The following is a 19,774-nucleotide window of genomic DNA, read 5'->3' as shown; positions in this document are numbered from 1 at the left end:
GCAACTCGGCTGCAGTAAGAAATGTACTCTACGAACACGCACCGAGAAGTGAGTTTCCCGCGCACGCCGCGTGATTGCGTCATCAAACGAAAACTTCAGGGTTGTCGTACCACAGGTTGTACCGAGCGCGTAAATTAAACACAGAGTTGCTGAAACACTTAATTTTTTATTGTTTACATTATACAATAAAAAAAATGAAATCTTATTGATAGTAGTTGTTTCCTTCGGTTTCACCCGCGTGGACCCGCTATATGTGTCTCGTGGATAAAAAGTAGCTTGGTAGGTTTGTGAGTTTCTTTGTTACTGCGTGGCTCCGACTCCGTACTCCGAACTCCCGACACCCGTCCACATCGCAATAACCGGGCATCTTGGTAGCGAGCGCGGGAAACGTGACGCGGGTGCGCAGTCTCGCGTGTGCCAACCAACTGCCGCTTGGGTCGGTACCGACCTACTGTGCGGTAGGCGCTTATAGCGCGACCTTGAGCGAGTGACGGAGGCCTGCCAGTACTCTCTTATGTTTGACTTAAATAAAAGTCCCATTGCCATCAACAATGCAAAGTAAACTAGTAACTCATCAATGGTCAATTCTTTCCACTGTGCTAGACGAGATGTTTGTTCCAGTGTACCTTCTTCCATTTGACGAGCTACTATCAACTGGGCATAGGCGTTTGTTTGGTCAACTATATGCTGCAAAATTTGTGGACTCCAAATGGCAGTAAACACTTCATAAGGAGTCTGGAAAGAGCGTACTGGGCCAGTTGGCTGGTCAAATATTTCCATTCGCTCGCACGGAGGTGGAACAGTATGTTCGGAAAAAGGCTTCCAGTCAAATTCCCACATAGAATATGGTTTTTCAGTGAGAGCTGGAAGTGTATGAGTAGGAGCTGAAATTTCAATTTCCGGTGAGGTTGCAAACTGTAATGACGATGGTGAGGTTTCTTGCGCTAATACCTCCGGTGGGTATGCAAGCTGCGATAATGATGGTAAACTTTCTTGTGCTTCCGGTGGGGACGCAAGCTGCGATACCGACTGTGTTTCAGATACTTGCTCCTCTTCAATCAAGTCGTATAACCAAGCTCTTTGGCTACGCGGCAGAACTGAGGACATGGGGAACGTTGGTCCATCCTCACCATCATCCATGTCATCATTATCGTCTTCACTACCTGTATGATCAAAGATATAGGAGTAGGTATATAAATATTGTTCCTAGTTTGGTTAGAATATTGCAGGCTAAACCACCTGAATTTGTGAAAGCACTTACCGTAATCATTATTTAGAAGGTCTGCTATTTCCCATTCCCGCAAGGGAAGAACATTGGCTGATTGGGATATTGGTTTATCCGTTGTCAGTTTCCTTTTTTTTAAAGTTACATTATGATCATGCTGGCGTGACCTGAAAATGATAATCCAGATATAAAATTGGGATAAACAGCCATTGTGACTGTAAATAGACTAAAAATCACTTTCGCGACTTACTCAGCAGCTTTGGAAGTCACCGAGGAACTTCTTGACTGTGACTCCTCCATTCTTTCACTGTCATCAAAAGCTACTATAGGCGAACTTGTCAAAGAAACCCGCGGCGACATCTCATAATCTATGAACCTGAAAATAAGGTTAACTGTAAACATGATGTTTATTATCTAAATTATTCATTGTAAACACTTCTACGTACGCTGCTGGTGAAGGAACTGCTGCAGGAGAACTTGTTAGAGAAACCCGCGGCAACATCTCGTTATCTATGAACCTGAAAACAAGTTTTACTGTGAACAAAATGATTATTAACTAAACTATCATTCTAAAAATTGCTACTTACGCTGCTGGTGAGGGTGAAGGGGTTGGTGTCACTGGAGCTGGAAAGCTTGGAGGTGGAGACCGCGGAGCCGTATTAGATACAGTAGCTACTTCTGGGTGCCAAGACCGTGGTCGTTTTTTATGCAGTGGCAAATGTATTGCAGTGCCTTCTGGCACCCCAACTACTCGGTCTTTGGTTACAATACCAAAGAAATACCTTTAAATAAAAAAAAACTCATTATGGTTGTAGAAAAAAACTGAATATTCTAAAAAAAACTATAAAATTGTGTCATAAAAATACTTTACAGCATTCGCAACTGGATCCATATCACCAGAGGCGGCTCGCCCTAAGGAGCGCTGGTGCAGTGAACTCCCATAAATAGTTATAATAAAATCATACTCCTTAATTTCATTTTTAATATTTTATTATTAAGTTTTATTTCGTCCTCCCATCTGTTGTAAGGTCTCCCTTTCTTTCTTTTGCCCACTGGCCCCCTCCATTCTGACACTTTTCTTGTCCACCTGTGATCTTGCAGGCGTGCTATGTGTCTTGCCCACTTCCATTTTAACGCCAGAGCTTGTTCTAAACCAAGGCTGCTTAACCTTTTTAACAGTTGGGCCAAACAGAAGATTCAGAAATCTTTGGCGGGCCACTGATGGTTCCTATTTTAGATACTTATAGCGAGGCTTATAAAATTAAACTCCAGTATTATAAAACATAATGTTGTTTATTGAAAAATAAAACAAAGAGCAACTTATGCCCAATGTCAGAAATCACATTGACCAAACACAGAATTGGTCAATGTGATTTCTGACATTGTTTTTGCTCTATAATAATAACTTTTTTATATATGGCGTCAAATCAGACGTTTATAGTAAAAGCAAGTCGGAAATATGTTGCTCTGTTAGTGATGTGCGGTATTTATTTTTTACATAAGTAAGACTTGAAAAAACCTTTTCACAAGCATATGTTGATGCGAAGCTACTTAAGAACTGCAAAGCCAGGTCAGTTATTGCAGGAAAGTCTTCTTTTGGTACCAATTTCCAAAAATCTGAAAAGTCATCTGAAGAATTTTGAGGTTTCGAAGATATTTTTTCAGCAAAAAGGTTTTTTAGCGCAAAATGATTTTGCAATTCAGTGAGTTCCAGTTGAATATTGGCAGGATAACTAATTATTTCACTCAAACTGATTGTGAAAGGATTCATAAAAATTTGGATATTTGGTTTTTTACTCTCAAAATCCTGAAATCTGCTCTCAAACGACTGAAATAAGCATCTAATTTTAAATTCGTACTTAGAGCAATTCATAGTGACGATATTGAGGTTTTCTTTCAAATCTTTGAGTGTTGGAAAAAGGTCAATATCTTCTGTGGCTAAATTCATTAAAAATAGATTTAATTTAGCTTTGAATTCACTTATCATAGTAAACATAGTCGGAAGTGTGCAATCTTTGCTTTGTAATTTAAGATTCAAAATATTAAGGTAATCCGTAACGTCGACAAGAAATGCAAGATCACTCAACCAGGATGTATTCTTCAGTAATTCGGTTTCCAAAGGTAATGCCCCTTTTTCCTCTAAAAATTCTATGACCTGCTTCCTCAAGTTGAAGAAATGTTTCAACATTTTTCCTCTTGACAGCCATCTTACAGCGCAGTACAGTTGTAACTCTCCATATTCACCGATTTCTTCTTCAAATAAAGCTCTGAATTCACGTCTATTAAGAGCTTTTGCACGTATGTAATTTATGCAACGTACTACTGGATCCATAACATCATCCAACTTCATGTCTTTTGCACACAAAGCTTCCTGATGGATAACACAATGATATGAAAATAGTGTTCGACCCAAGAAATTTTGTAACAAAGCTACGCAACCATTTTTTTTCCCAGTCATTGCAGGTGCACCATCAGTGCAAATAGATATCATTTTATCCCATGGTAAGCCCTTTTTTTCAATGCATTCCTTAATTTTTAAAAATATGTCTTTTACTTGGGAATAATGGGATGCAATACATTCCAATCTTCATCAACACACCGTACAAAAATAGCCAACTCTGATATCTACTCGTTAAATCACAAGTTTCATCTAACGCCAATGAAAAATATTTGCATTTTGATACGATCTCTTGGATCTGACCGCTAATATCAACTGCCATCTCCTCCACCCGTCTTGTGACAGTGTGCCGTGACAGTGAAACACTATCGGCTTGAGCTTTGACACCTTTATCATCACAATTTTGTGCAAAAATTGTCAAAGCTTCTTTAACAATTTCTCCATCAGAAAAATGTTTCTTCTTTTTTGCTAATAGCAAAGAAATCTCGTAGGATGTTTTGACCATGGATTCAAATTGGTCATGCCTTTTAACGAAAACATTCTGTTGATTGAATAGTTCCCGTTTCTTCTTCTTTAAATAATCTTCTCTGATTAGACTACCGACGGGATAATCTTTTTCAAAATTTTTATGATTTTGCTTATAATGTCTTTCTACATTATATATTTTTGCAACAGCTACTGTAGTGAAGCAAAGTAAACATATGGGTTTATGCGCCTTGCTTTCAATAAAACAATATTTATTTTCCCAGTCAGCATGAAAAACACGGTAGGACTCTGTCGATTTTGACGAACTTGGTTTGCTGTGAGCCATACTAAAACAAAAAAAAATATTTTACTTTCAGCCAGGCTAAAATAGCACACAGAAACATGGCACAAGTAAGACAAGCCAAGACACTCTTTTTACCTAATACGACAAGACAAATGAGTGTCTGGGCTTGTCTTTTCTTTCTCCACTAAGGAAAATTTGTTTGACTGCCTCTTTGGAAACAAGAATCTTTTGAAAACCCAAGTCTTCACTTGGCATGTAAAAGAGAGAGAAAGAACAGGTATAAAAATATGAAAACTTGAATAAGCTAATAATAATAAATAACTTACATTTCAACGCCAATTTGAACACACGACAACTGATTAGATATGTCCAATGTTTAGTTCAGTTCTTCTTGTATAAGAGAATTATGTTAGATTCAGACCATTGCGTGGGCGTCTCGCCATATTCGAGGATAGAGTTAAACAAAATTGTAAAAGGTGTAGTTAGTATTGGAGCGGCTATCTTTAGAGTCTCGTTTGCTAGGTTATCCGAGCCCGGGCTTTTGTCTAGTTTCAGTTTATTCAATGCCTCAATGACGTCATTTTCATCAATTTGGAGGCTTTTTTGTACGTTGCCATCACTGTTGTAACATAGGTTCTCGTGGCTAGTGTCTTCTGGCTCTTTTGTGCTGTAGAGATCTCTGTAGAACTCTGTCGCTGTGCTGATGATGTCGCCACGATTTTTTTTGCTATTTCACCGGATGTAGTAGTATAATATGTGGTATTTATGTATAGATATGCATGGCATTTATATATATAGGTATTTTATTTAATATCGGTGTGTTTCCTTCAGAATATCTATATATATAAAATTCTCGTGTCACAATGTTAGTCTGCATACTCCTCCGAAACGGGTGGACCGATTCTCATGAAAATTTCTGTGCATATCGGGTAAGTCTGAGAATCGGCCAACATCTATTTTTCATATGTACCACGGGCGAAGCCGGGGCGGACCGCTAGTAATATATAATATTTATGTATACAGGGTGTCCCGCTGTTGGTATACTAAGCTCAAAGGAGGTTATAGTTTTGCATACGCTGAGTACGTAAAAAATAATAAAAAAATTCCAGACGCATTTTTTTTTCATATAGATGAATTCTTAAAACTCTATGTGTACACCCATAACAAGCGAGCCGCCCAACTTTGCCACCACCACGTGAGCTATCGTTTAAGATTATGTTTTCATAGATAAAATGCTCATATTAGAGAAGCGGTATATGCCGGCTGCGCGAAGCTAGAGAAGAAAACACGGATTTTCAGGAAAAATTTAGCAAAAAATTTTGGACGTAATTTTTTTTAAAAGTATTTTTTACGTGATCAGTGTATGCAAAACTACAAGTTCCTTCGCGCTTAGTATACCAATAGTGGGACACCCTGTATATATAATTTGTATGTATACCTATTTATTTTATTTATGTATGCGTCTATGTAGATTTATATTTATAATCTTTGTACATGTATGTAAGTATATGATATTATATATATTTAGATATGTATAATTAATTTATGTAGACACATGCTTGTATGATAAAAAACTCTTCTTTTTCTTGGTTTTTCTTGCTATTATTATTTTTTTTTCTGTTCTCGTCCCGCGTACCTTTTTGCTCGTTACCTTTTACCGTGGTTGCCTGGAAGAGATCACTACGTAGTGATAAGGCCGCCAAGTTAGTTGTACTCTGTTTTTGTAAGGATGTTTTGAGCGCCCGACCATTGAGTGGTTAATAACCATTGACTTACTATGTACTACGTACTAGAGAGGACATGCTACTACACTATTTGTAACACGAGTTAGAGTCAATCGTCTCAAACCAATATTTATTTGTTACATTGATGGGTTTTAATTGATAAGTAATAAGAGGCAGAATATCTATAAAGTGTATGACTCACTCCCCCCCCTCGACGCCGCGCTTGTCACACAGATTTTGTTCGTGGTGTCCTCTCTATAATAATACCTCAATGTTAATAACAAGCCCTAATTGAGCTAGGGACACAGTTAGCTTGTGGGACTAGGTCGATTTGTGTAATAATGTCCTATAATATTTATAACAAGGTTTTTTATCTTCTTATTCTTTTCCAATCAATGTCAAGTGTTGAGGAGAATGGGAACGAATGAACGAAATTTTATTATTCAAGTAAAATGATACAAAATTGGTATTACTTGCTACTGTGCTACAAATGCGGTTTTTCATTTATTTTTAAAAAAGATGCACTACAGTGAAATTTTCTACTTCATATGTTAAATTTATAGGGTTGCAAGTTGCAACTAAATGTGCCTTACTAAGGTATTTTAATTTTATTTTATTTGTGTCTTAAAATTTAATAGCTTTCTTCTTAACAAACTTATCAAGCTTTTTCCTTAGGGTCTGCTTTCAGCCAAAGTTTATCGAAACATGTATGTATATTTTATCATTGACTTGTTTTATAATTTAAGTGTCTATCGAACCCCATAGACCAAAATCAAGATTTTTTCCCTTTTCCTGACAAGAGTCGAACCTACGACTCGTAAAATAGGTATCTTTTTCTTCACTAACTAATCACCATGTCAAAGGAAATATTCTTTTACAAATAATTTGTAAAAGAATATATATATTTAGGGCCGATTTTTCAATGCTTGGATAAAACTTATTCGTCGAATAATGTATAAAACTACCATTTTAAAAACATATTCTAATTGCTCGTATTTGACAGTTTACGTGATATTTTAATATTATCGTGTAATACTTTATTGGACGGATAAGTTTTATCCAAGCATTGAAAAATCGGCCCTTAATTATTTAATATAGAAATCTCGACTTTATCTAATAATACGTTTTGATAAGATTCAGACTGTTTGTATAATTAAATGTATGTAAATAAGGTGTTAATAAACGTTTATTTTTTATATTAGTTGTTTTTTTTTGAGATTTAATTGTAAGAAATCATCTGATTATGACATTGCACAAGTCTAAACTACATCTAACGGTGCATTTACATCTAACGAACATAGAGCTGAAGCAAGAGCAAGAGCATTTTTTCGTGATATTATTTTAGAAAACAAAATTTCACTATTACATAATATTTCAAACACAGTTCCTTACGAGGTAACCTTTTAGTGTAAACGAAATCTCGTATTCAGTGTTGTTCAATATAAGAACATTGCATAGAATCTTTTCAAACGTACTAAGAACAACCAAAGACTGCTCTACGCCTGTTTACACTAAAATAATTTTATTTATTTATTTTATTTTTATCAAAAAGGATACGGAACAGTAATTGCAACAAATGGAGATTCCGGCGAAAACGGATGGGGAGCCACTTGAGCTTTTTTCTGTAGATAGAAACGTGATCGTATTTTCGAAGGCCGAAAATAAACCTAATACAAAAATTTTGGAGTTGCTCAAGTTTATCAGTTAGCTATACTGATAAATCAGGAAAACATGCATCAGCGTAATCAAGAATAGGAAGTAGAAGGGATTGTGCTAGCATAATTTTAGTGGGAATTGGCAAAAAGTTACGAAGCCTTCGGAGCGTTGCGGAAGCGGCATAAATCCTACGGCTCAATTCCTGGATATGATTAGACCAGGACAACGTTTGATCAAACAGAACACCTAAGTTTTTGACTACCTTTTGGTAAGGCAATACTACGTCACCGATTTACATAGTGGGGTTAGAATGAGCATTCGCCCGTTTGATGTAAATTCGCCTTAAGTAGGTAAATAACTCAAAAAGTTAGAGTTAGAGTTGTAGCAAACAGTTTTTTTAATTTTATCGATGATAAATAAAATATATATAAATAGTTATAGGTAAAATATATGGGATAGGATAGGCAATAAAAATGCCATATAAACGTTTCAAATTTTTATTTAAACAAAGATTATCACAATTTACAGTCTAAAATAAATTTATGTACAAAAGTATAACATGGTAATAAATTCATTCATTCGAAACTGGTTTAGAAATATACGAAGAATATTATTTCTTTTGGGGATCCAAAAAAGGTTTATAAAAGAAAATACCAAAAAAGTTTAATGCCCTTGAGTCTTCATTTATATTTCTAAACAGTCACTTATATACCTTAAATTTGTACTTTGGTATAAGTAATATTATAAAGTCGTCTAAAAACATATTTCATAAATATTTCTAAATTCGTTTCAAAACGTCACTGAGTATAAAAATTCGTCAAAAGTGATTCCAATAATATACATAATATATTGTCTTATAAAATACGTTTAAAATATACACACAGCTTTATAAGCTGATATGTTTGTGATGGTTAAATATTTGCTAAAAGTAGATAAGATATCAAAATAATAATTTTAAAGCTTGTAGCTTATAGGAAGATTTACTATCATTTAACTATTTGTAGCATGATAAATCCAGCTATAAGTAATTTTATATCAGCTAAAGCTCTTTAAAAAAAGACTAATAGCCGATTAAAAAAATGATAGATCACTTATAGCCATGTATGGCTATTATAAGTAACATTTATAGTCATTATCAAGTATGCAATTAAGAATAATAGTCAGCTATAGCCATTATAAGTATGTAAGTATTAACTATAGTCAGCTGTAGCCATTTTAAGACTTACTTATAGTCAACTATAACCATTTTTAGTCACTTATAGCCGGCTCTATCTATAATTCGGCTTAGCCGCATCTATTGCGCACGCATTGGATAAAAAATAACACTTGGTCCCACACATCCTTCTCTCTATCTCCAAATCTCAAATAAACATAAATTTACAAAAACAACTAGATAGGATACAATTTGATTTATTTACGCCTTCTCTGGTTTTGGTTTTCTGAAAAGGAAGAGAAAAAATGTTATTATTGTTTTTGTTTTAAATAGCCTGTTGTTATTGGAGTAACTAGTTAATATATGTGAATAATATGTTATTATGTGTTATGACATAATATACATAAAACTGACTGTGTTTAGACTATAAATAGGTGAAACGAGTATTCTGTATTATCAGGACTACAGCAGAGTTTTTTGGAACTTGTATTGGAAAAATGACACATCTATCAGATACGAGACTTATTTACGTCAATTGGTCGTTTTATCATTTGTATCGATATAAATAAAAAAAAAAAGATAATAATCATCGTTACTAAGGGATTTCTTCATTTTCATTCTGAACTTGATACTGAAATATATTACATGCAAAATTGAATTTTATCCTAATCAAGATAATACTAATCTTAAATCTGAAACTCCTTACTATCTCCAGATACATCAAAATAATACTAAAATCACATCATTGTGACAAGAAAGACAAACACACAATCACCCTTTCGCAATCACATAAGTAAGAGTAATTGTACTAGCAAAAAGTAAAAGTAAGAGTACCAGTTACAATTATAGTAAAAGTACTAGTTACCATAACCATAACGGTTACCATAACCATAACCGTAAATAACTCACCCGCCAGCCAGCATCTCCTGTATCTCCTGGAAGCTCTTGCCCTTAGTCTCGGGAACCACAAATAGTGTAAAGAAGAAAGCGAGTACACAACACACGCCGAAGATCCAGAAGCCCACATACATTCCCAGACTGTCGGATATTGTGGGGAAATACCTGTAGGGGAATTAGATAGCATTACGGGTTGTATATCGTTAAGTATTTATTGTCTGAATGCGTAAACTTAGGGGGAGTCCATTAATTACGTGAGAGGTTAAGGGGGGGAGGTACTCGAGTCAAATCTCATCTAACCTTAGGGGAGAAGAGGGCTTTCGGTAAATATCACGCAATCAAATAAAAAAACACCTCACGTAATTTATGGACGCCCCCTTATTACATTTTGTTAATCACTTTTTCTATAAATTTTAACATATCTACTGTCTCTATAGGTACTGCTGCTCAAGATATATTTATTTATTTATTTTACTTAGAATGATTTTTTTGCTACGATCAAGAAGTAATTCATAGCTGTTCACGACTTCAACATCATTGCCACAAGTAAAAATTCTACTTTTTCAAGGTAGATTTTTTATAACCTGACCTACAGCTGTGAACTTTTTTAATGCTTTTTTTCTTATACTCACCAAGTAATTTTCTTATACGCAAAATCCGGCATGTACCTGAAAAATATCCACTTACCTAGTTACAAGGAAGGCCATGATCCAGCAGAAAGCAGTAGCTATAGGTGAAGCAGCAGCCTTAACTTCAATAGGGAACAGTTCGCTCATAACCGCCCAGGGTAATGGCCCAAGACCCCAACAATATGTTACTATGAATAAAACTAGGGACAGAATTGGCAGGAAACTGATGGAATCAACTACGGGACTCTGTTGTTCGGCGAGTAGGAAGAACATGCCGAGGAGACCCTGTTGAAATATTGTTGTGATTATTTCATTTCATTTGTATAGACTATATAAATTTATAAAGAATAGAAAAAATTCGATCACGAGGCGAGACTATAGTAGTCTTCTTAGATACAAATACATGAGCATTGTGATTAGAAAAAAATGTGTGCGTGTACTAGTGTACACACGTAAGAAGTGAAACTTCCTTATGACCTTATTTTTCAAAAAATAATTTACTATATGCAACTTTACAGAAATACGTCGAATCACGCGTGGTAGGGATAAGTAAAAGATGGCGCGTAACGGAAAAATGTCACGTGTAACGAAAAAATGTTACACTAAATTTTTTTCCAACCCTGATAAAGAAGTTTCACTTCAAAAAATATGGTGACAAAGTTTTGTACAGTTATTTTGTAACTACTATTATGACAGATCATAAACACTTTCATAAAGACTTTCATAAATCCTATTAATATTATAAATGTGAAAGTTTGTATGGATGTATGGATGTATGGATGTGTGGATGTATGGATGTATGGATGTTTGTTACTCTTTCACGTAAAAACTACTGAACCAATTACAATGAAATTTAGCACACATATAGAGGGTAACTTGGATTAACACATAGGATAGGTTTTATCCCGGAAATCCCACGGGAACGGGAACTATGCGGGTTTTCCTTTGAAAACGCGAGCGAAGCCGCGGGCGAAAATCTAGTATATCCTACAGGAATAGAGACTTCTTATCAGAAGGTTACTGACCGATATTACACGTTGTCGAACTTTTCCTAGACTTGTTTATTTTTATTATTTTAAGTTCTTTTCGTTTCTTTTATAAAAGTGCACAAGTATAATAGCTAAAGAGTTCGGCCCAAATATTTTTGATATTCACTTATAGCATTAAATTGATGTTTTTGAGGTTATTGATGTTTTGGTTCAAAGTTATATTACGAAAGACGATATGAAGATGATTAAAACCAAGAATCACAATTAACTCACCAGACCAATAGCAGTTCCTGTACAAGAAATGAGCAATAGGATCCTCCTTCCAAGTCGGTCTACCACCAATGGTGTAATGAAGGAAGCTACCACCTGGAAACCAAATTATAAGGATATTTCATGTTTCTATTTTATCCTTATCATATGAAGTGTTTGTGCATTGAAAAAAAAATGTCTCGGTCTGACAGGACACAGAAGACTGATCACCTACTTGTGTCTAAAGAAAATCGATCAGTGAAACAGATGTATAATGCATCTGCCCCTTACCCCACTAGGGGACATGGGACACGGGACTTCACTATATGAAGTATTTCTATAGGATGAAAAAGTAAAAAGTAAAATTTTTCATTAGCAAATCTAAATTTATATTCAATGCAATGTCTTGAAAGTTCAGTTTGCAGACCATTGAATTATTTTTGCTTTCAAAACAATTTTAACTTCTCCAAGCAGATATGAAATGAAAATTCTAATCTATACAATTTATAGCAGTAGAAACTTTTAGCGAACATTCATTAGAAATAACTTTTTAAAGTAACACATATTATAATTATGTAGGTACATATATCTAATATACACAGAGAAACTTTTAACTTTATAAAATAAAAGTCTGGCCGTCGTACATGAACATACATACATGTACGTCGTACTCATGTAGATGTTCATGTACGTTCATACGTACATGAACATCTATCTATAAACAACTATAAAGAGGAAAGGTTTGTATGTATGTATGTATGTATGGTTTTCACGCATAAACTACTGGACCGATTTTGATGAAATTTGGCACAGATAATCTTTAGACCCTGAGAAAGAACATAGGCTACTTTTTATTGCGAAATATGTACCACGGGGGCGGACCGCTAGTAAATACTAAATGGCAAACGTACCTGTACAGCACCAACAATAATAGTAGCTATAGCTGGTTCTAGAGATGTTCCAGAAGCTTCGAAAATGGTGGTCATGTAGAACAATACAGCATTAATACCACAGAACTGTTGGAAGAATACTAACGCGCAAGATATGTAGAAGGCTTTGAAGTTACTGCCTCGGAAGACATCCATTACCTAGGAAAAACAATTTTATTTTGCTTAGAAGCTAGGAAAAAAAAAGTAAAGTTTTTATTTATCTAGTTTTAAAGGAAAAAAAGCAAAGTTTTTATTATAGTACATAATATAAGTAATGTCTTACTGAAGTATTTTAACATAGTTACCTACCAATAATTGAATTTACAATAAAAAAAAAAGTGTGTGTCGAGCACACGTGTCAGGAGTGAAACTCCAAAGTCATTTCTAGCATATTCCTACATCATACAAAATCTAAATTCTTACCGTAGCAGTTTTTTCCAAAGAGGCTTTAACCTCAGACTCCAATTTGCTGAGTTCTGCTTCAACACCGGCGCGGGATTTACCACGAATTGTGGCTAAGCAGTCTGCTGCTGAATCTCTATCGTCTAGGGAAAAATATAGACTTGTAACTTCTACAGCAGATACTACTAACTTTTCACTTTTATTTTTACTATTTACTTTTAACTTCTAATAGAGTAACTAGGAACTTCTTACTTCTAATTACTACTTTTACCTTCAATTGAGGAAATTTTCTTACAGAAAGCTTCAAATAGAGAAAAAAATAATTTCTCGAACTTGAAATAATAGCTGAGCTAATAGCGTAAGTTTCTATTTGCGTTTTGGCTACCACAAGTAACAGAAAAGAAAAAAAATCGTTTAAAGCAGAAGAATCGTAGTTAATATTTAAATACCTATTACCTTTAGATATATTTTTTAAGCAATTAACAATAACAACAATTTTTTTTATAATATAACATCCTAAAGTTTAGGATAATCTAAATATATTTTTCGATAACTAAATTATTAAAGTAGAAGCACATACCTTTCAACAAATAATACGTAGGACTCTCCGGCATAAAGAAGAATAGTACACAGAAAACAGCAACAGCGGCCGTACCGACATACGCGATAGCAGAATACGAGATATAAGGCCCGATGCCGTAGATTAGTAGGAAACCGAGCGTGATGAACGCTTGCAGGAACGAGCCGAGTGCACCTCGACTGTCATCCTGTTAAATGATAGAAATAATATCTATATATTTAAGGAAAATTATAATTGCTTGTTTGTAAAAAAAATCTGAAGCAATTTGAATTCTTCCAGCAGTAGAAAACTACATTATTCCCAGTAGTAGTGTTAAACAAGCGTTCCACCCGCGCCTTCGTCCTCGTAGTTGAAGGAAAACCTGTATCGTTCCCGTTCCCGTAGGATTTCCGCAATAAAATCTATCCTATCACCTATGGCCTTTCTCAGATCTCTAATTATAATTATATCAAATTTCGTTCAAATCACTTCAGTTATATTTTACGCGTGAAGAAGAGACAGACGGAAAGAGTTAATTTTACAAGTTTATAAATGATATAAGTAGGGATTTGAATTCAGCTGGTGTATCTTGCTTGGAAGTTGGATTCAGTCATAATTATTATCTTATATCTATTCTACCTATTCATTGGCTGTTATGCATAAAAATTGTAGTATGATTGATGCTATTAACGATAGTGTGTAATAAATTCCCTACTTCAACTTTTACTCTTGCCGATTCTTTTATTTTTCTTTTCCTCAACATTTTTTATAACTACAAATTAAAATTTATTACTATGACCAACTGGACTTCGTACTTAAATATTATGAAAGTCCCAACTATTATGACGATGCTCATTTAATATATTATTATTAGCAGGTTATCAAAGTGCATAAATTACATGCAATCTCCACGTAAGTTATCAACGAGAGAAGTATGGTGAAGGGCGATCCTTGGCACAGTAATGATAAGCTTATCTGCACACACCCTCGAAATAAAAATGGATTAAAGCACATTAATTTATTATTTTCATGATGTTTAAACATTAAGTATGTTATTGTATGGAATTGATCGTTTTTATACAAATTTTCAAAATAATTTTTGTAGTGATAAATTGTATGAAGCTTGGACCAATAGTGGTTAGGGAGCCAGGTGCAAATTTGGTTCATTATTTCCTCTCAAGAGATAATTCGTCAGACGCATGAGAGTATAGTATTATAAAGCCTCGTGAACGTCAGCTGGCGCTCGGTTGGGGGGGTGAGCGGTTGTAGCCTCCCACGCACATAGGAAAAAAATACATTCATTCATTCATTTCCTCTCAGCTAAAAATTTGTCAAATTGTAGCTAACCCAATATCTCAACGAAAAAAAAAAGTCAGCTGGTTACAACATGGTGTATTATACGTCAGCTGGTGTCTCGAACATGAAAGTTAAATTTAAAGAAAAAATTATTTTCCGTTATTTCCTCTCAAACAAAAATTTACCTGATGATAGCTTATATGTAACTGTGGATAAATATATATGTCAGCTGGCTGTATCTTGGTGGAAAAACCGTCAGCTGATACGGGAGGCTACAACCGCTCTTCCCCCCAACCGAGCTCCAGCTGACGTTCACGAGGCTTCATAATACTATACTTTGATGCATTTTACTAATTACCGCTTGAGAGGAACTTGGTCATAAAATCTGCTGCTGGCTCCCGGACCATAGGTATATTGTATGACTTAGGATGCTAAAATTAAAAAAAAAATAATATTTGCATCTGATACGATTTTAGACTGTTTCATCCATTTATCGCAATTATACATAAACAATATTTTTGTTTGATATTACGATAAAAGCGAAATCCTAAGATAAATTTCATCACGACATGTGCCGGTGAGAGATCTTTCAGAATTTTAATTATCGGCTATCCTAAATCCACAAGTAGGTAAAGCGTCCGCGTATTTTATGGAAGTGCAAGAAAATTACGGAATAGACAAGCCTTCTTATTCCTAAATTATTGATCTATAAAAACAGTATGACTCCAATCTAACATTCCTTCATTACAATTCGGGCACATAACCTATATTCCTAACCTCACATTGTAGTCAACATAGGTCAGGTAGATTGCATCATTTGACGAAGTTATTTAGCATTATAGAATAATAATACGTCATAATTAATTAGAAATATACTTGCTGAATAGTGAATATGTATAATGATCCGAAAGAAATGGAAATAGTTAATTTATAAGATCAAGAAGTACGTGGACACGTATTAAATGTATATACTTAGAAATAAAACGCAAATTGAAGAATGACTAAGCAAAATATTATCTCTAGAGTAAAGGGAGATAATATGTATCTTTAAGTACTATTATGCAATAAGTACTTCATTTCTCGTTGGAACTGCTAAGGAATTCTTTGCAAGAGTCCACTTTTCGACAAACCTGGATTATTAAAAGCAAGATAGAATAAGTTTCTCCACCAATTAAATCACGGTCAATATCGCAAATGGTAGACCTATGTCCAATGGTCAAATGTTAAATTAATTAAAAATAGAGAACTTCCCAAAATAGGCTCCAAATCCTTTAACTAGTAACTCACCGTGGCTATTTCCGCACAATACATAGGCGATATAGTAAACACCATGCCCACAGCAATACCCCAGAACACTCTAGCAGCGAACAGGTAGGCCATGGTCTGAGCCACGGCAACTAACACCCAGCCAATGTATAGAGGAATGGTGGACACCATTAACGCCCATTTTCTGCCGATTTTAGACGCGGCTAGACCACCGACGAAGGGACCTGGGAAAAGGATATTTTAGATATTGAACATCTGTTTATTAGTGCATATAATACTGCTATATCGTTTCGTAAAATACGTAGACTTATAAGAAGAAAATCATTCCATAGCCTCGGATAGAGACGCAAAATTTCAACATTGTAACAAACAAATTTCGCACAGTAAGTCTGAAAAATATTGATCTATTTGGAAAAATTAGCTACGCAGTTTGGTCAGAATTTGGTCGGTTTGGTCAGTTCGGTCACTGGAGAAGCAATAGACAATTTGGACAATGTTTATTAAATGTAGGAGTGATTCTGTAAATGTAATCTGTAAACTATAAGAAAAAAACAAATAATTACGATAAAATGCTTTCTAAACATAGATAGTATAATTCACACAATGAGTTTTCTGTAATAGCAATCCATAAACTACAGTTTATTAAAATTTAATTAAAAAGCCTCTACATACCAAGTATAGCTCCAACAGACACCAGAGATCCCATCCACGCAACCTCATCAGATGTCGGCAGTTTGTCCAAAGGCGTTTCTTCTGTGTTATTCAGTTTGACATTGATGGGCGCCGTCCACCCCATGTTGTAACCTAACGACGCGACCAGTAGGTTCGCTGGAAGATAATATCGTTGTTACTAACACGATTACTCAATATTATAGAGCTGAAAAGTATGTGTCTTGGTGGTTCTTTGGTGGAACGTGCTATTATCTCAAAAACTACTGTTTTTAATTGAAATTTTATTTTCTTAGTGGATATTTATCGAGGAGTGCGAGGAGGATACTATAGCATCATGACTAAAAGACGAGAAATAGCAATGAAAAAAAGTAGTCAAAATGTTCCTATGGATAGCAGAAGCAGTTGCGATAGGTCAGCTTGGTGAAGCTAGAATAGTATTATCACTAAAGACTACGATGGTTTATACGTGAGTGAAGAATCAAGGTGTCTAAGTTTAGTCTTGCAAGAAAGGCTGATCTCTACTTATCCGTGAAGAAAATTCGATAAAGAAAATTAATTAGAAATGCATTTACTATACCCTATAACGGGACATTACACTTTACTTTTAAAACTTTTTAATTCATATATACGTATATGACTAACAAGTAACAATCAACAAATAGAACCCTAAAAAATCGAAAATAGAATCCCAATTTATTTATAGAAAAAAATATTATAATGAAAAGCAATTTCCTAGATAAGGATTCTCGTTATGGAAATCGTTGTGATTATTTATACAGCTTACAAATATGTTGCTCCAATATACCATATTGTTATACACTATTCTAGCTCTTATCTAAAGGAAATAAAGACCTATTTGCGTTGAAAAGTTTTAGTGCGTTAATGTAAATATTTGTATTATTACGATTGTTTGAAGTAGGAAGCAGTTTTACAGACAATTGAACAAGAGATGATCGTCACACTGATTTTATTAAATGCTGCATTCATGTATAATTCATATGTTTTGTGAACTATTTAATTAGTTGTTATAAAATGGATTGTAATTTTATATTTTTTATGAAAAATGCGCTGAATAAGTAGCATTGTTAAATTGTGGGGTTAGAAAAAACTACGAGTAAGTAGCTGAAAATTGTGTTACTTCATTTGATATAGTATAGCCTAGGTTTGATAATCGTAGATTTGTATGAAATCTGAAGTGTCTAAGAAAATATCTATGTTTAGAAATCCATAAAACACTTTTTCATATTTTTGAGTTTTGACTCTATCGCACGTTGTAAAAGTAGGTATATAATTATCCTTAAAGCACCTCTTCATATTTACGCAAATTTTCTGACTAATAGTAACTGTATATTTGTTTCTACATAGCTATAATTCCATAGACAATTTATTATCCCTTAGTTCTATTGAACAGCAAAGCTCAAACACGTTACAAGTGATTGAAAATGCGGGCTTGGCTTTAATGTTGTTTGGCTTGGCTTAACGTATGGTAATTCTTAATGAAAACAAACACTTGGAGAGCAAGGAGGTTTTATGGAATTTCCCTTGTTGGAAATTCTGTATTCTTTCCCTAGTAGGTAAGAACTATAATTAGGAATGCTACATAAACCTGAATGTCCTAAATTCTGCAAAAAAATAATTGTAAGGCATCTACCGAGAATTTTTGGAAAGTGGTTTTAATAAAAATTAATTACTTATAAATTCACGTCACAGTTAAATATCTTCCTAGTGGAGTATACCATATGGGTCTGGAATACAATAACGCTAATTCTCTTTACTAAGTAGTATATTAGGTACCTATTATGTTATCTGTTACAAGTTTTTGTACTCGTTGTATTTTTATTGTTTATGCGGATGGAACGCTCTATTTTGATAATAACATATCAACAATATTGTAACTTTATTAGTCACTAGTTACTATCATTTATTTTGTACCTTGTGACGCAAATACATACATCATCGTATTTACATGTTTATTAAATAGATCCTGTTATATCCCAGTCGCTGATCGAAATAGTATTTAGAAAATAAACAAATATAGTCATATAAATAAACCTTCAATAATTCCGGTATAAATCAAGCAATCGGGTTCTACAGTTGTTTAAAATAATAGTTGTACTCATTATGGTTTCACAGTTGATAAATAAGGAAAAATCGTGAAAAATAGATAAATACAAAACCAATGTTTGAAGTAGGAATATTTGTAATAATAAAACACATAGTACAAAAGCTGTAGGTTGATTCAAAGACGCTTTTAACTGGAGTTTAGTTTAAGAGATGTTTTGTTTACTTGACTGTAACAAGAATTCTTCGCTACCTATCTATTTCTATTTCTTCCTATCCTTTTAGTTCAAACGAATGTGGCACGCACTTCTATATATATGTAGGTATATTAAAAGCCCCTTTGCATTGGTATCTAAAAATAAGAGCAACATAAGACGGGATAATACGCCACTTCCCAATTGACCGGCTAATTTATTGACATTGCGTCCCGTTTTGACGTGTTATTGTATTGAGATCTTGCAGTTTAGTCTTTTTTTTTATGGCAGAGTAGTCATAGGAGTATGTGTACCACCTGGGGTGTTACAATTATGATTTATAACAGTAATGTATAATAGTATATATTTATATAAAATTCTCGTGTCACAATGTTAGTCTGCATACTCCTCCGAAACGGGTGGACCGATTCTCATGAAATTTTCTGTGCATATCGGGTAAGTCTGAGAATCGGCCAACATCTATTTTTCATATGTACCACGGGCGAAGCCGGGGCGGGCCGCTAGTATATTTATATAAATGATGACGCTAGACAACCTACATAACGCTATCATTTTACATTTTTTTACGACACTGGTACCTACGTGGACTGATGGCAAAGGCCCGACCACAAATGTCAGACTACCTATATTTTCAGTGGCCACTTGCCTATTAACTATAAGCCACAACGTAGGACTGATTAAAAAT

General features: G+C 34.4%; 2 protein-coding genes across 2 annotated transcripts in view; both read right to left on the bottom strand.

The window, feature by feature from the left end:
* Positions 1–300: 300 nt before the first annotated feature.
* Positions 301–2,545, bottom strand: LOC149898377 (uncharacterized). Its single transcript, XM_090115285.1, has 3 exons — positions 1,476–2,545; positions 1,262–1,392; positions 301–1,163 (listed from the first exon to the last, which is right to left on the bottom strand). Exons 1-3 carry the CDS (start codon positions 1,625–1,627, stop codon positions 301–303), a joined length of 1,146 nt encoding a protein of 381 aa, XP_089971411.1. The 5' UTR covers positions 1,628–2,545.
* Positions 2,546–9,166: 6,621 nt separating this feature from the next.
* LOC149898376 (facilitated trehalose transporter Tret1-like) overlaps positions 9,167–19,774 on the bottom strand; it is a 47,796-nt gene continuing 37,188 nt past the window's right edge. Inside the window, exons 3-11 of the mRNA XM_090115496.1 lie at positions 16,814–16,969; positions 16,163–16,365; positions 13,601–13,787; positions 13,042–13,163; positions 12,601–12,777; positions 11,714–11,806; positions 10,510–10,736; positions 9,835–9,987; positions 9,167–9,211 (exon numbers count right to left, since the gene is read on the bottom strand). Of these exons, the coding sequence (XP_089971622.1) occupies positions 9,187–9,211; positions 9,835–9,987; positions 10,510–10,736; positions 11,714–11,806; positions 12,601–12,777; positions 13,042–13,163; positions 13,601–13,787; positions 16,163–16,365; positions 16,814–16,969 (1,343 nt within the window). The 3' untranslated portion in view covers positions 9,167–9,186. The remainder of the gene's footprint in view (positions 9,212–9,834; positions 9,988–10,509; positions 10,737–11,713; positions 11,807–12,600; positions 12,778–13,041; positions 13,164–13,600; positions 13,788–16,162; positions 16,366–16,813; positions 16,970–19,774) is intronic.

This window comes from Colias eurytheme, chromosome 23 (assembly GCF_061535395.1).
Source record: "Colias eurytheme isolate Ceu_HAF_F1 chromosome 23, ilColEury1 Martin Lab GWU primary, whole genome shotgun sequence".
NCBI classification, from domain to species: Eukaryota; Metazoa; Arthropoda; class Insecta; order Lepidoptera; family Pieridae; genus Colias; species Colias eurytheme.
The sequence above is the reverse complement of the archived record's forward strand: the minus strand, read 5'-3'. Positions and strand labels throughout refer to the sequence as shown.

What these genes read in the sequence shown, in the direction of transcription:
- LOC149898377 (XM_090115285.1), bottom strand. Translation starts at nt 1,627, where the DNA reads ATGTTTACAGTTAACCTTATTTTCAGGTTCATAGATTATGAGATGTCG. An exon ending in GTGACTTCCAAAGCTGCTGA is followed by an intron (nt 1,393 to 1,475) that starts GTAAGTCGCGAA and finishes TATCATTTTCAG; the next exon opens with GTCACGCCAGCATGATCATA. An exon ending in CCTTCTAAATAATGATTACG is followed by an intron (nt 1,164 to 1,261) that starts GTAAGTGCTTTC and finishes TTGATCATACAG; the next exon opens with GTAGTGAAGACGATAATGAT.